Here is a 14,912-nt window from a genome sequence, read left to right as displayed (position 1 = left end):
CCGCTATACGGGCATTCCTACAGCAGGGCTGGCACCAGCACAATTATGAGGTGCAGAAGGGGGTGGGAGACAAGGCTCCTGTGACATGCAGGAAGCACCTACACTGGACAGACACCTCATGGGCTGGCCGTGCTGAAGCTATAGCTGCACTTAAGGAAACGGCAGCAGCCTCTCCCCCGACACCAGCCAGGACACTGATGGCTGCACAGGGAGGAAGGTGAGCACACTGAAAAAAAAAAAAACATGTTCCAGTGCGTTACATCCTGCTCTGTAGCAGCGGGGGAAAGGGAGTGGATTAGGGCTTTCTACTTTACTGCTCTGGGGCTGTCCGTGTACTAGTACGGGGCTGCCTGTGTACTGGTTTAGGGTTGTCCGTGTACTGGTTTAGGGTTGTCCGTGTACTGGTTTAGGGTTGTCCGTGTACTGGTTTAGGGTTGTCCGTGTACTGGTTTAGGGTTGTCCGTGTACTGGTTTAGGGTTGTCCGTGTACTGGTTTAGGGTTGTCCGTGTACTGGTTTAGGGTTGTCCGTGTACTAGTACGGGGCTGCAAGTGTACTGGTCTGGGGCCGCCATCCTTTCTGGTCTGGGGCCGCCATCCTTGCTGGTCTGGGGCCGCCATCCTTGCTGGTCTGGGGCCGCCATCCTTGCTGGTCTGGGGCCGCCATCCTTGCTGGTCTGGGGCCGCCATCCTTGCTGGTCTGGGGCCGCCATCCTTGCTGGTCTGGGGCCGTCATCCTTGCTGGTCTGGGGCCGTCATCCTTGCTGGTCTGGGGCCGTCATCCTTGCTGGTCTGGGGCCGTTATCCTTGCTGGTCTGGGGCTGTCATCCTTGCTGGTCTGGGGCCGTCATCCTTGCTGGTCTGGGGCCGTCATCCTTGATGGTCTGGGGCCGTCATCCTTGCTGATCTGGGGCCGTCATCCTTGCTGGTCTGGGGCCGTCATCCTTGCTGGTCTGGGGCCATCATCCTTGCTGGTCTGGGGCCGTCTCTTTGCTGGTCTGGGTCCGTCTCTTTGCTGGTCTGGGGATGTCTCTTTGCTATATGGGGATGTCTCTTTGTTGTATCGTCTCTCAGAATGAATATACACAAAAAAGATGCGCAAAAACTAAAACGAATTATGTGACCAGTCCCAGCAAGTGCATGAAATGATCACATAAGTGAATACATAATTAAACCCAATAATTATAATTCATTGATTAGGGTGCAAACAACCTAGTTTTATGTCACATTTAGTTTTTTTAATTATTGATCATTAACTATATTAATTCATTCATTTTTTGATACACATAGGTTTTTTGCATCCTAATCAATGAATTATAATTACGTATGTGCCATTGCTTCAGTGAGTGTGTCATTACAGTGCGCATGCGTGGGAGGGACATAATCGCGGCTCCAGCCAATCACAGCACCGGAGCCATGATACCCGGATGTAACCCCTGGAAGTGATGTCAGCCGACCAGAGCGGTGTACTGGCACCACAGCTTGGGCTTTGATCTCAGGTATTACATAATGAGCTAGTATTCTATGCATACCAGCTCATTATGCCTTTGTCTTGCAGGTGTTGTGTTTTTTTTTTTTTTTAAAGTGGGTGTAAACCACTAGAGACCAGGGAGGCCAGTATACCTGGTCTCCCACTGTACACAGAACATAGAAATGCATTTATTTTAGTAAATATAAACTTCTAAATATATTTTCTCTTGAATAGTATATAGCAGTCTTGTGACTTCTATCAATGTCTGGGTAAAGCTTGTAGGAGGAGTTTTCATTCTACTCCAACAGTCCTATGGGGCTGCATGACTACTGACCCTCTGTCTGGACAGTGCTGATTGGGTCTGTGCTGATCGCATGCACCCTCCCAAGACAAAAAAAGAAAACTCTCTAGCAATATACACCAAACTAAGCATGTGCAGAATGACTCCAAAGGCTCTGTTCTATCAGAAGATGGATTGGGGACAGCGGAAGAAGGGGAGGATCAGAGAACACATGGTCAAACAGCCTTTTTACACAATGCGGAGGATTAACCCCTTCCACAGTGAGTATAATAGGCATGCTTTACTACATATACAGACTGACTTTAGTGTTGAGAGTTTAGTAACACTTTAAAATTGCATAGGTATATTAGTTATTCTTCCCAGAACTTTTAAAATGACAGCTGGTCTCAGTAGTCTCTGAGACCCTCCATTGGTTTTTAGTGACTATCTGTGCCCAGGAGTTGATTGCTTCTGCTCCCGGACTTCCAGTCTTGCTACACTGCTCCACAGAAGTGCCTGTAACAGATTGCTGTTAAAGTGGTTCAGCACCTTTAAAAAATATATTAAAAGCCAGCAGCTACAAATACTGCAGCTGCTGACTTTAAATTGACACTTACCCGTCCCAGGGTCCAGCGATGTTGGCGGCAGATGACGAGCAATCGCTCGTCTCTCTGCTGCCCCCGCCGCCATCCTCTGTCAGGGAATCGGGAAGTGAAGCATTGTGGCTTCACTGCCCGGTTCCCTACTGCGCATGCGCATCTCTGCTGGTCCCCGCTGTGTCCTGGGAACTGTGTGTTTCCCAGAACACAACGGGGGGGTGGGGCATCTGCGGCGGTCTGCGGCGGTCTTGTCCCAAAAGTGGGTGCAGATACCTGCATTACCCAGGTAACTGCACCCCCCTCCCCCCTGAAAGGTGCAGATTGTGGCACCGGGGGGGGGGGGGGATCAGATGAGCGGAACTTCCACTTCAGGGTGGAGGACCGCTTTAACACAATGCTTCCACATGGAAGAAATGTGATGTCATGAGTACCATCATATCACTTCCTCCCAAGTATAGAGGCTAGGAGAGAGCTCTGTCTAACATCTCCCTTCCCTGCAGCAGTAGATCACTGTTATAGAAATCTAGTGCTGGCTGATCATAGACAGCAGTAGATCATTATTAGAAATAATCTGCCACTACATAGCTTCATGGGGGGGGGGGGTTGGGCAGTTGTCACTAAAGACCAGATCCAGACCCAGTGCTCACATAAGTAAATGCAATATATTTCATATATTTTTAAATAAGTTGCCATTTTGCTAATGTGTGCCTTGGTCAACTAATATATTTTGCAGAAAATATATGAGGGTATGAAAATGCACTGTAAAACAATTAAAGGAAAATTCATTGTTTTTTTAAATGCAAAGGAAATAAAACTATGCATGTCCAGATTTGCTACCAATTGAAAACCCTCTTAGTCATGAAAACACTGTAAAGTTAGGGTAAATTACAAAACCTAAATGGTATAAATAGTGAGCCAAAACACCACCAAAAATGATTTAAGGGAGTTTGAGGAGAAATATGGTAGAGTATGTAAATAGCCAGAACCCAGGTGTATTTTATGATCAGTCACCATTCTGAAGAAGACAGGGATTGGACATAGAAGGCACCACCTAAAACAAAAAACTGTGATTCACAATTCAGCAATTTATCATTTTTGTTTTAACTGACTATTTCCATGCATATCTGCCTGAGAGTCACATATTGACAAGAAAACAGTAATTTTGAAGCATAATAAGAATATTTTTTTTTTTACAAAGACCTCATAGTATAAAAAGAATTTGCAGAATTATCATATAGTAACAGTCTAGTGATTGCTAAATATCTGCTTTTGGAAAGTCTGGGAAGCAAGTGAATGCAATCACAACAATTAGCCTATCTAAGAGGAGAAATTAAGCTGTTTCTACCTGTTAATGATTGCAATGCATAAGCCTGCTGTGTTTAAAGGGACTTCTTCCAATTGTAAAGCGACTGCTTCTTTCCCAAGATGCTTAGCTGACTGTATCTGTGTAAGCATCTGAGTTATCAAAGAAAGGCTGGGTTGAGATAATTGTTCTAATCCATTCAGGCAGACCCAAGCTCCTGAGGAATTAAAAGGATAAATATAGTCACAAAACAATACTAATTAATTAAGCTAGTGAAACTGCCATACAAACTAAAATCTTATCATTTTATTATAACATATTTCAGTGGATACCACCGATGGAAAAAATACATGGATAAATCTATGCACAGAGAACATAATACGTGCAATAATCAACCTTTTAGTTTGAGCGCATTATAGTAGTAAAAAATAGAGAAAAGTAGGTAACATACTTTACGCATCTAAATAAACATAGAGACTGATTTACTAAAACATTTGAAAATGTTCACATGGTAAAATATATGAAGATTCCCTTTAATTATTCAATCATGTGAAAAAGTGTGTTTACTTTTTCATCTGCACATTAGTGGATAATTGAAGTGAATATTCATACATTTTATTGCAGAAATGTTCACAAATCCTTTAGTAAATCAGTGCCATAGTCTTAAAAAGATAACAAAAATCAAATATTTAACTTTCTACCTTACTTCAACGAATAATGAATTCCGCGTAAATTGGACTGCTAAGAGATGTAGAGTACCGTTATGCTCCGTACACACGATCAGATTTTCTGACAACAAGGGTTGGATGTGAGATTGTTGGCGGAAAGTCCGACTGTGTTGCTCCATCGACCATTTGTTGGTGGACTTTCCACCAACAAATATTTGTTGTCGGACTTTCCGATCGGGTGTACAGTCCGGACAAAAGTCCATGCATGCTCTGAATCAAGTACGAGCTGGAGATATAACTAGCATTCATAATGGAGATATCACGTACGTCTTGTATGTCACTATGTTGGCCAACATTTTGTGACCGTGTGTATGCAAGAGAAGTTGGAGCCAACATCCTTTGAGCAAAAATCCCCGGTTTTGTTGTTGGAAAGTCTGATCGTATGTACAGGGCTTTAGATGTACATTAGACTTCCACTATATATTGTTTATTACAGGTACCTATATAGCTACAATAGTTTATTCTGTGCCTTACATATTGTATATTCACATCAGTCCCTGCCCTCAAGAAGCTTACAATCTAAGGTCCCAGTTTCACATGTACACATATAAGGCCAATTTAGACAGGAAACAATTTACCTTCCAGCATGTCCTGGATTGTGGGAGGAAACAGGGGTACCTAAATGAAACCCATTCAAGCACAGGGAGAACCTGAAAACTCCATGCAGGTAGTGTCTTGGATGGGATTCCAATCTAAGAACCCAGTATCGGACTACCAGTAAAGCCCCGTACACACTATCAGATTGTCTGCTGAGTTTTTCCTTCAGATTTACCAAAACCATATAATATGAGGTCAAACCTTAGGAGTTTCAATGTGTATGCAATCAGGCAGGCCCTTCTACTACATGATTTTGGTAAGTCTGAAGGAAAAACTCAGTAGACAATCTGATGTGTACGGGGCTTAAGATGTATAAGAGAAAAATCTGACAAAAAATCTCAAAGCATTAATTTCGTAAAAGCAAACTTCAGATAATGAAACTACTATGGCAATTCAAAATTTCTTGAGTACCAGTACCTAGGTTTATACTCGACTGAACTGTGTAAAATGCCTTTTTTGCCCATTGTACCCTATGTTTAGAAAATCAAACCAATAGTTCTTGACCTATACATGTGAACCCAAACCTTAACTGATGCACTATATGGTCAAAGGTGTGTAGATATCCCACCAAATTATTGGGTTCAGGCAATTCCAATTGAGGGAATTGTTAAAGTGATATTAAAGCCTTGTTTTTTTTTTAACTAACAAACATGTTTTAATTACTAGCTCTGTGCAATGGTTTTGCACAGAGCAGCCCAGATCCCCCTCTTCTCAAGTCTCACGCCGACACTCCTGGCTTATCCCTCCTGCCAGGTGCCCCCACAGCAATTAGTTTGCTGTGGGGGCACCCAAGCAGGTGCGATCCCAAGCTGCCACTCTGTGTGTCCATTCAAACATGGAGCCGTGGCTGGGCCCTGCCCCCTCTGTCTCCTGATTGGCTCACTGGGTGTGATTGACAGCAGCAGGAGTCAATTGGCTCCCGCTGATGCCAAAAGCCATTCAAGAGTGCTCGCTGGATCAAGATGGGGCTCGGGGAAGTAATGGGGGGACTAGCAGAGCTGTTGCACACAGAAGTTTTTTTTTACCTTCATGCATATGCATGAAGGTAAAAAACCTTATGCCTTTACAACCACTTTAATGGTAGTGCATGCAGAGACATTTTAGACAATTGCTTCCAATCTTGTGGCAATATTTTGTAAAGGCCCTTTTTCCTATCAGAATGACAGTGCCCCTGTGCACAAAGCCAAGTCCATAAAGACATACTTTGATGATACTGATGTGAAGTAACTGGAGTGGCTTGCACACAGCCCTGACTTCAACCTTACTGAACATCTTTAGGATGAATTGGAATGACATTGCAAGCTGAATTGGTGCAAAATTCCACAGACACACTCCACATCTTGTGGGAAGCTTTCCCAGAAGAGTAAAGGATGGTTTTGAAATGGGATTACAATAAGTTCACATAGGTGTGATGATCAAATGTCCACAGATATCCGGCCATATAGTTTACATATTGCTTGAAGAAGTTAATGTGTTATGCCGTGCAGAGGGCAGATCCAGCGGGGGCAACAGGGCAATTGCCCCCTCTGAGAATGCAGGTGGCTCCGCGGGTGATCGGGCGGGCAGCTCCATGGCTGACAGCCCGCGGGAGGTTCCGCGGATGTCGTTCCGGGCGGGAGGCTCCGTGGGTGACAGCCCGTGGGCGGTTCCATGGGTGTCATTCTGGGCAGGCGGCTCCGTGTCTGACAGCCCGCGAGCGGTTCCGTGGGTGTTCCATCAGGTGGCTCAGCGGGTGACAGCGCGGGCGGGTAAGGTTGGGACAGCTGGGCGGCTCAGTGTTCGAGCAGGGGAGCAGGGAGATGACATCATCTCTCACTTCCCTGCGTCTCTGCAGTTCCGCCCTCACTGTGCGGGAAGCAGTGGGCAGCAGAGATTACATTATCACTCTGCTGCCTAATTTCACTCTGGGAACATTCCGCAACGTGTGGCAGGTGACATGGCTAGTGACAATCTGCAATGTGTGGCACGCTTTGGGGCAAGTGGCAATCCACAATGTGTGGCAGGCTACGTGGCAAGTGACAATCTGCAACGTGTGGCAGACTACGTGGCAAGTGACAATCCGCAACATGTGGCAGGCTCCGTGGCAAATGACAATCCGCAATATGTGGCAGGTGATGTGGCAAGTGACAATCCTCAATGTGTGGCACGCTTTGTGGCAAGTGGCAATCTGCAATGTGTGGCAGGCTACGTGGCAAGTGACAATCCGCAACATGTGGCAGGCTATGTGGCAAGTGACAATCCGCAATATGTGGCAGGCGATGTGGCAAGTGACAATCCACAATGTGTGGCACGCTTTGTGGCAAGTGGCAATCCTCAATGTGTGGCAGGCTACGTGGCAAGTGACAACCCGCAACATGTGGCAGGCTACGTGGCAAGTCACAATCCGCAATATGTGGCAGGTGATGTGGCAAGTGACAATCCGCAATGTGTGGCAGGCTACGTGGCAAGTGACAATCCGCAACGTGTGGCAGGCGACGTGGCAAGTGACAATCCGCAATGTGTGGCAGGCTACATGGCAAGTGACAATCCGCAGTGTGTGGCAGGCAACGTAGCAAGTGACAATCTGCAACATGTGGCAAGTGACAATCCGTACTGTGTGGCAGGTGACGTGGCAAGTGACAAACCGCAATGCGTGGCAGGTGACATGGCAAGTGACAATCCGCAATGTGTGGCAGGTGGTGTGGCAAGTGACAATATGCATTTGGTGACAAGTGACAATCCACAGTGTGTGGCAAGTGACGTGGAAAGTGACACGCTCAGGGCTCCCACTGATTCTGCATTATAATGAGTTGAACCATTTAATTTTATGTTACAATGTAATAATAGAAATAATGCACTTCAATCATCCTGACACCATAACAACCATGGTGCCGTGATGACTGAAGCGCCAATACCAGCCATTTCCCTGATAAATTGCCCCCAAAAAAACATTTTCTAGCAGTGCCCCTCCTGGGACTAGACTCTGGATCCGCCCCTGATGCCGCGTACACACAACCGGTCTTTCCATCGGAATGAATTCTGACTGACTTTTCGACTGACTTTTCGACTGATTTTTCGACGGAGTTCCACTGAAACGGACTTGCCTACACACGATCACACCAAAGTCCAATCATTTAACACAATGACATACAACGGGACTAGAAAAAGGAAGTTCAATAGGCAGTAGCGAATAGCTATCCTTGCCTCGTTGTTGGTCCGTCGGACCTGCATACAGACGAGCGGTTTTCTTGATAGGAACTGGTTCCGGCGGAGTTCCGGAAGAAACATGTTCTATTCCTAAAGTCCAGCAGATTTTTCGACAGAAAAGGTCAGATGAAGCCCACACATGATCGAATTGTCTGATGGATTTGTTCCGTCATAACGTTGCTGTCAAAAAGTCCGGTCATGTGTACACGCCATTTATTTACAACAGGCAAATAGGCTGTTCATTTTGCAAGGGAATTTTCACTTTGTAAAGGTATTAGCTAAATGAGGTAAAGCTCTGCTGACTTCCATCATTCAATTATGTCCAAGCAAAATATTTTTTATTTTTTTTCTTCACAACTGATTGGGTATTCTTTGCAAAGCAAATTTTTATAATATTCAGTAAGTTAAAGTGGTTCTAAAGGAAGAATTTTTTTTTTAATCTTAATGCATTCTATGCACTAGGATAAAAAAACTTTTCTGAGCAGCAACCCCACTCAGCCCCCCTAATACTTACCTGAGCCCCATCTCAATCCAGCGATGTTGCACTAGAGCCTCAGCTCCCGGGGACTCTCCCTCCTTATTTGCTGTGGCAGCAGTGGCAGCCATTGGCTCCCACTGCTGTCAATCAAAATCAGTGAGCCAATAAAGAGAGAGGGGGTGGGGACGAGCTGCGGCTCTGTGTCTGAATGGACACACAGAACAGCAAGGTCAGCATGGGTGCCCCTATAGCAAGCTGCTTTCTGTGGGGGCACTCAGCAGGAAGAAGGAATCAGGAGCACTGGCGGAACACCAGAAAAGAGGAGGATCAGAGTTACTCTGTGCAAAACCACTGAACAGAGCAGGTAAGTATGACATGTTTGTTATTTAAAAAAAAAAAAAAACTTTAATATCACTTTATTTGAAAATTCACTTGCAAAGTGAACTGCCTATTTGTGTTTAGTGTATTAAGCCTAAGGGGTTGATTTAATAATGTATGATAAATGTAACTTCTTGGCAAATAGCAATGCATTATAGCTTAGTAAATTGAGCAATGTCTGTCTATAATGATCATTCACAAACTTACAAACTTCCTTTCCATCCTTTATGTAGCTTGTTTGTGATGTATAACTCTGTTTTTAAAGGACAGATCACTAAATATAAACACTAAAAAAAGCAAACTAAAAGCAAATTGAATTAATATGTCCTGTACATTTTAAGAAACTGTATTACAATTTATTTTTATAGCCTTTTTCCAGTATATAGCCCTATTACATTCGCCAGCATTTTCTAAAGAGGAATGTGGTTCCATTTTCTATTGCTATATTCTGCACACAGCTTGGAAATTATCTGCTTATAATGTTTCCTGGTGCAAATGCAATTAAAAATTCCACCTCTGCTCGATTAATCTTAGTGACCATCACAGTCATTTGTAAATTACCATCTGCTTTCCTTGTGTGTGTTCAGGATAATCAGATATGTGCTGTACACAATTAGCATGCCACAGGCCCTGTGTTCAATCTAAAACGTTATTTTATTATAAAAAGATTTCATCTGCACTCCTGCCCCTCAGCTGCCAACATGTCCACAAGACTTATTTGTGGAAGTGTAACGGCTAATTGAAATTGTATTACTCTAATGGATAGGATTCCCTTTAACATTAAATCACTGTAGCAGGAGGCTTCACAAATTAGCCCATGGACACAGCTTTTGCTGGAAACACATCCTGAGCAGAATAATGTAATTCTTCATGTTAACAACGGTCAGGACTGTTACAGAAAATTTACCGCTAAAGGCGACACTGTGTTTCAAGTTACTTCTCTTGAAAGCTATTTATGTGACAAAAGAAATATTCTTATTATTTATTATTTGAATGTCCTACATTTAAAAAGGAACACAGTGGAAAAGGATTATTTACTTTTAAAGTAATGTTGTACACATGCACCTTTCTGTCAAATGTGTCAAATGGGGGAGCAAATTGATACAGTTAGCAAGAGCTATTTCTGTATGGGTTCTTTGAGTATTTAAGTCAATATTTAACCCTCTGAAATAAATTCTGAGCAAGCAGGAATGAGTGGCCCCACTCAAAACAATGATATCCACTTCTACAACTAGGCCCCAAATGATTATAAGCAAGGTGACCATTGTTCCTGCTCCATTGTAACCATACATCCTAGATAGCAAAGATAACTTGCCACAAATTTGTGGCAGTGTTCAATTGTAAGTCTTGTTAATTTGCTGTACATTTTCACTGGCAAATTTTACACTTCCAGAACACTTAAAGCACACGTTCTAGTTGACGCTTTTCCAATTTGTAGCCTAATTTGCGTGGCAAGTATCTAACAAGAGCAAAGTTGCAGTGGTTACTCTACAGCAAGAGCTCTGCAAGTCTACAGCATGGAAATTCAGTCACAGTGACCCCTGTGGTGGGATGACTATTGCACAACATAACTGAACCAGAACTTGCAGCAGACTTGCAGAATGTTTGCAAAGAAATTTGATCTAGAGTTATGCAATACAGACTTGCTGCAAATGTGCAACAAACTTGTGAAGCCTGGCAAGTATAGCAATAGCTCAGCAACTCATTTTCAAACATGCAGCTCAATTGCTTACTATCTGGGATGCTTCTTCACAGACTTAAAAAAAAAAATGCTGAGTCTTCACGAACAAAAATGCAGAGTCTCCACAAACATTCCATAGACAACTGTAAAATCCTGAGAGAATCACAAAATTGTAAACATTTGTCTTAGGACCTATGGTTAGGGATGAGCCGAACACCCCCCCGGTTCGGTTCGCACCAGAGCTTTCGAACGGACCGCAAATTCGTGCGAACTTTAGAACCCCATTGAAGTCTATGGGACTCGAACGTTTGAAATAAAAAGTGCTAATTTTAATGGCTAATATGCAAGATGTTGCCCTAAAAAGGATTTGGGGACCTGGCTCCTGCCCCATGGGACATGGGTCAATGCCTAAAATGTTTTTAATAATGGCCGTTTTTTCGGGAGCACTGATTTTAATGACGATTAAAGTGAAAAAAAGTGAAATATTCCTTTAAATATCGTGCCTGGGGGGTGTCTATAGTATGCCTGTGATGTGCCACGTATTTCCTGTGTTTTGAACAGTCCCTGCACAAATGTCTAATGGAAAAAAAGTCATTTAAAACTGCTTGCGGTTTTAATGTAATATCTGGTTCCGGCAATATGGATGAAAATCATTGTAAGCCCTCAAAGTGACTCTTGGTGGGCGCTGGAGTGCCCTGCTGTGAACGATTATATCAAGAATTGTAATTACATGCCATTGTTGAACAGTGGTAGAAAAATTGGGCCTTTGGTGGTTGTGGTGCTAGAGCCACAACACTTTAAGTCCTCACAGTTACTCTCGGTGGGCAAAGGAATGGGCCCTGCTGTGAAATATTATATCAAGAATTGTAATTACATGCCCCTGTTAAACAGGGGCTGAAAAATTGGGCCTTAGGCACTGGTGCTGGTGCCACGACACTGCAACCTCTCCCATATACTCTAGTTGTAGTGCAGGAATGAGCCCTGCTGCAAAGCATTGCATCAAAAATTGTAATTAAAAGCCCCTGTTAAACAGGGGCAGAAAAATTGGGCTGGTGGCATCACCCAGAACCAAAAATGTTCTTCCGAGATATCAGCGGAGGAGGAAGAGGATAGACAGTCAACATAACAGGACAGTCATTCAGCATCAGCATAGGCAGGCTTGAAGGGATGTGATATTTAAAAAAAAATATTTGGTTACATCAGTTTCAGGTGCTTGGTAGCTGTGGGTGATCCAAGACTGATTCATCTTTATGAAGGTCAGTCGATCAACCGAGTCGGTGGACAGGCGCACCCTGTGATCGGTAACAAAGCCACCAGCAGCACTGAAGGTGCGTTCCGAAAGAACGCTGCATGCAGGACAGTCCAGTAGCTCAATTGCATACTGTGCAAGCTCTGGCCAGTAATCCATCCTCAAGACCCAGTAAGCCAGAGGATTTTCGGTGGGAAAGGTGTCCAAGTCTGACCTTGCCCCTAGGTATTCCTGCACCATGTAAATCAGATGCTGGCGATGGTTGCTGGAACCGATCATACATTGGGGCTGCGGACTAAAAAATTGTCTGAACGCATCGGTCAGACAGCCACCTTCTCCACCGCTCCTTCTGACCGATGCCTCAGCAACACGTCGTCCAGGACCAGGAGTTTGTAACCTCAGTCTCTGGGAATGCATTGCACAGACCTTTCTGCAAGGCCTCCCAGAGATGTCTCATCCTCTGCTCCCTCTGCGATGGCAAGATAAGGTCGTCAACCTTACCCTTGTACCGAGGATCAAGGAGAGTGGCCAGCCAGGAATGGTTCCTCTCCTTGATCCGAAGAATATGAGGATCCTTCCAAAGGCTTTGCAGGATCAGGGAGGCCATGCAGCGTAGGTTAGCTGAGGCATTCGGAGTCCTCTGGGTCACTAAGGACAACATGATCCGCAGCTACCTCCTCCCAGCCACGTACAAGTCCACGGGTTTCTTGGGACTGTAAATCATCCCTACAAGACTGCTGCTGATGCTGAGTGCCAGCCTCCACCTCCATGCTGACACAATCATCCTCCTCCTCCTTGTCATCTTCCTGTGTGATGGGTGGGACAGCAGGAACACTGTCTGGATAAAGGGGGCCTTGAGAGGCAAGGAAGTCCTCCTCTTTCTGCCTCTGTTCTGCTTCAAGTGCCCTGTCCATTATACCACACAGCGTATGCTCCAACAGGTGGACAAGAGGTACAGTGCCACTGATGCATGCACTGTCACTGCTCACCATCCTTGTGGCCTCCTCAAATGGTGACAGGACAGTGCATGCATCCCTGATCATGCCCCACTGATGTGGTGAGAAAAAACAAGCTTCCCTGACCCTGTCCTGGTGCCGTAGTCCCACAGGTACTCATTGATGGCCCTCTGCTGCGTGTGCAGCCGCTGCAGCATGGCCAACGTTGAGTTCCACCTGGTGGGCATGTCACATATAAGGCGGTTCTTGGGCAGGTTCAACTCCTTTTGGAGCTCAGCCAGCCGAGCACAGGCATTAAATGATCAGCGGAAATGCACACAGACTTTCCTGGCCTGCTTTAGGACATCCTGTAAGCCCGGGTACCTGCCCAAGAACCGCTGCACCACCAGGTTAAGGACGTGAGCCACACAGGGCACATGGGTCAGTTGTCCCTGTCGGAGGGCGGAGAGGAGGTTGGTGCCATTGTCGCAAACCACCAATCCTGGCTTAAGCTGGTGTGGCGTCAACCACCTCTCGGCCTGCCCCTGCAGAGCTGACAAAATATCTGCCCCAGTGTGGCTCCTGTCCCCAAAACAAACTAGCGCAAGCACAGCATGGCATAGTTTTGCCTGCGTACTTGCGTACCCCCTTGAACGCCTACGGAGCACTGCTGGTTCTGAGGACAGAGCACTGGAAAAGGCCATGGAGGAAGAAGAAGAGGAGGGGGTGGAGGAGAGAGGTGTGTCACAACCAGTAGCAGAATTTTGGAGGGGTGGTGGCGGAACAACCTCCAACACTACTGCACCTTGTCCTGCATCCTTCCCAGCTGCCAGAAGAGTAACCCAATGGGCCGTGAAAGACAGGTAACGTCCCTGTCCATGCCTGCTGGACCATGAGTCAGCGGTAATATGCACCTTACCACTGACCGCCCTGTCCAGCAAGGCAAGGACATTGCCTTCCACATGCCAATTGGGAGCCGGAATTCCCTTCCGTGAGAAAAAGTGGCGTTTGGGGACCTGCCACTGAGGAACCGCACATTGCACAAACTCACGGAAGGGGGCCGAGTCTACCAACTGAAAAGGCAGCATTTGAAGTGCTAGCAATTTAGCCAAGCTAGCATTCAACCGCTGGGCATGTGGATGGCTGGGAGTGAACTTCTTTTGATGGTCCAGCAGCTGGGGCAGGGAAATTTGCCTGCTATAATCGGACATGGGTGTACTGCTAGCAGAGTGCCCACAAGCACTTGGCTGTGACACACCTAATTCTACACCTTCATTTCTCTTAGCGCAGGTTTCAAAGAGGACTGAAGGTCTAGTGGGGTTGGAGATCCCAGCTGATGAGGAGCAAGGAAAGGTCCGCTTTGTTCTTCGGTGTGGTTCTTTGAGGTACGCTTGCCAACGAGCTGCATGGCAGGTCAACATATGTCCGGTCAAGCATGTGGTGCCCAAGTGGCTGATGTTTTGGCCACGCGAGATACGCTTGAGACATATTTTGGCAAATAGCAGCGGTGCGATCTGATGCACTCGTCTCAAAAAAGGGGCCCAGACCAAAGACATTTTAGAATAACGCGTAGAGGCAGCGCCCTGCATAGGCGGAGCTCTGCGGTGTGATTCAGTCGGTGTGCTGCCTCTAATCTGGCCCCCGGAGGGCATCTTGCCTCGTTGTGCACAGGCATCCTGCCTGTGGCCAATCATGGCTCTTCTTGCTGCCGGCGCTGTGATTGGCCAAGCATGAGGGGTCACAGTGCATGCTTGGCCAATCATGAGCCAGCAATGCACTGCGATGGCGCAGTGCATTGTGGGCCGTGAGCGCCACACGAATTTGGTGCGAACGGCCCACAGAGTTCTGGCTTTGCCGAACGGGCGAACAGCCGGTGTTCGAGTCGAACACCAATCTCATCCCTACCTACGGTACATTCAAACATGACCAAGAGATCAAAAATGAATAGGAGTATAACATAGGAAATGAACACTGCCTGCAAAGAGAAGAGTGTGAAAAAATGATCTCCTATAACAGCATGGTTGATATG

At 45.7% G+C, this 14,912-nt stretch overlaps 1 protein-coding gene across 1 annotated transcript in view; it reads right to left on the bottom strand.

The window, feature by feature from the left end:
• LOC143983065 (uncharacterized) overlaps positions 1-14,912 on the bottom strand; it is a 695,051-nt gene that overhangs the window by 507,422 nt on the left and 172,717 nt on the right. The window contains exon 43 of the mRNA XM_077482312.1: positions 3,694-3,868. Within this exon, the coding sequence (XP_077338438.1) occupies positions 3,694-3,868 (175 nt within the window). The remainder of the gene's footprint in view (positions 1-3,693; positions 3,869-14,912) is intronic.

Source organism: Lithobates pipiens, unplaced genomic scaffold (genome assembly GCF_037356315.1).
Source record: "Lithobates pipiens isolate NorthernLeopardFrog02 unplaced genomic scaffold, aLitPip1_a1.2 Scaffold_16, whole genome shotgun sequence".
Lineage (NCBI taxonomy): Eukaryota > Metazoa > Chordata > Amphibia > Anura > Ranidae > Lithobates > Lithobates pipiens.
The sequence above is the reverse complement of the archived record's forward strand: the minus strand, read 5'-3'. Positions and strand labels throughout refer to the sequence as shown.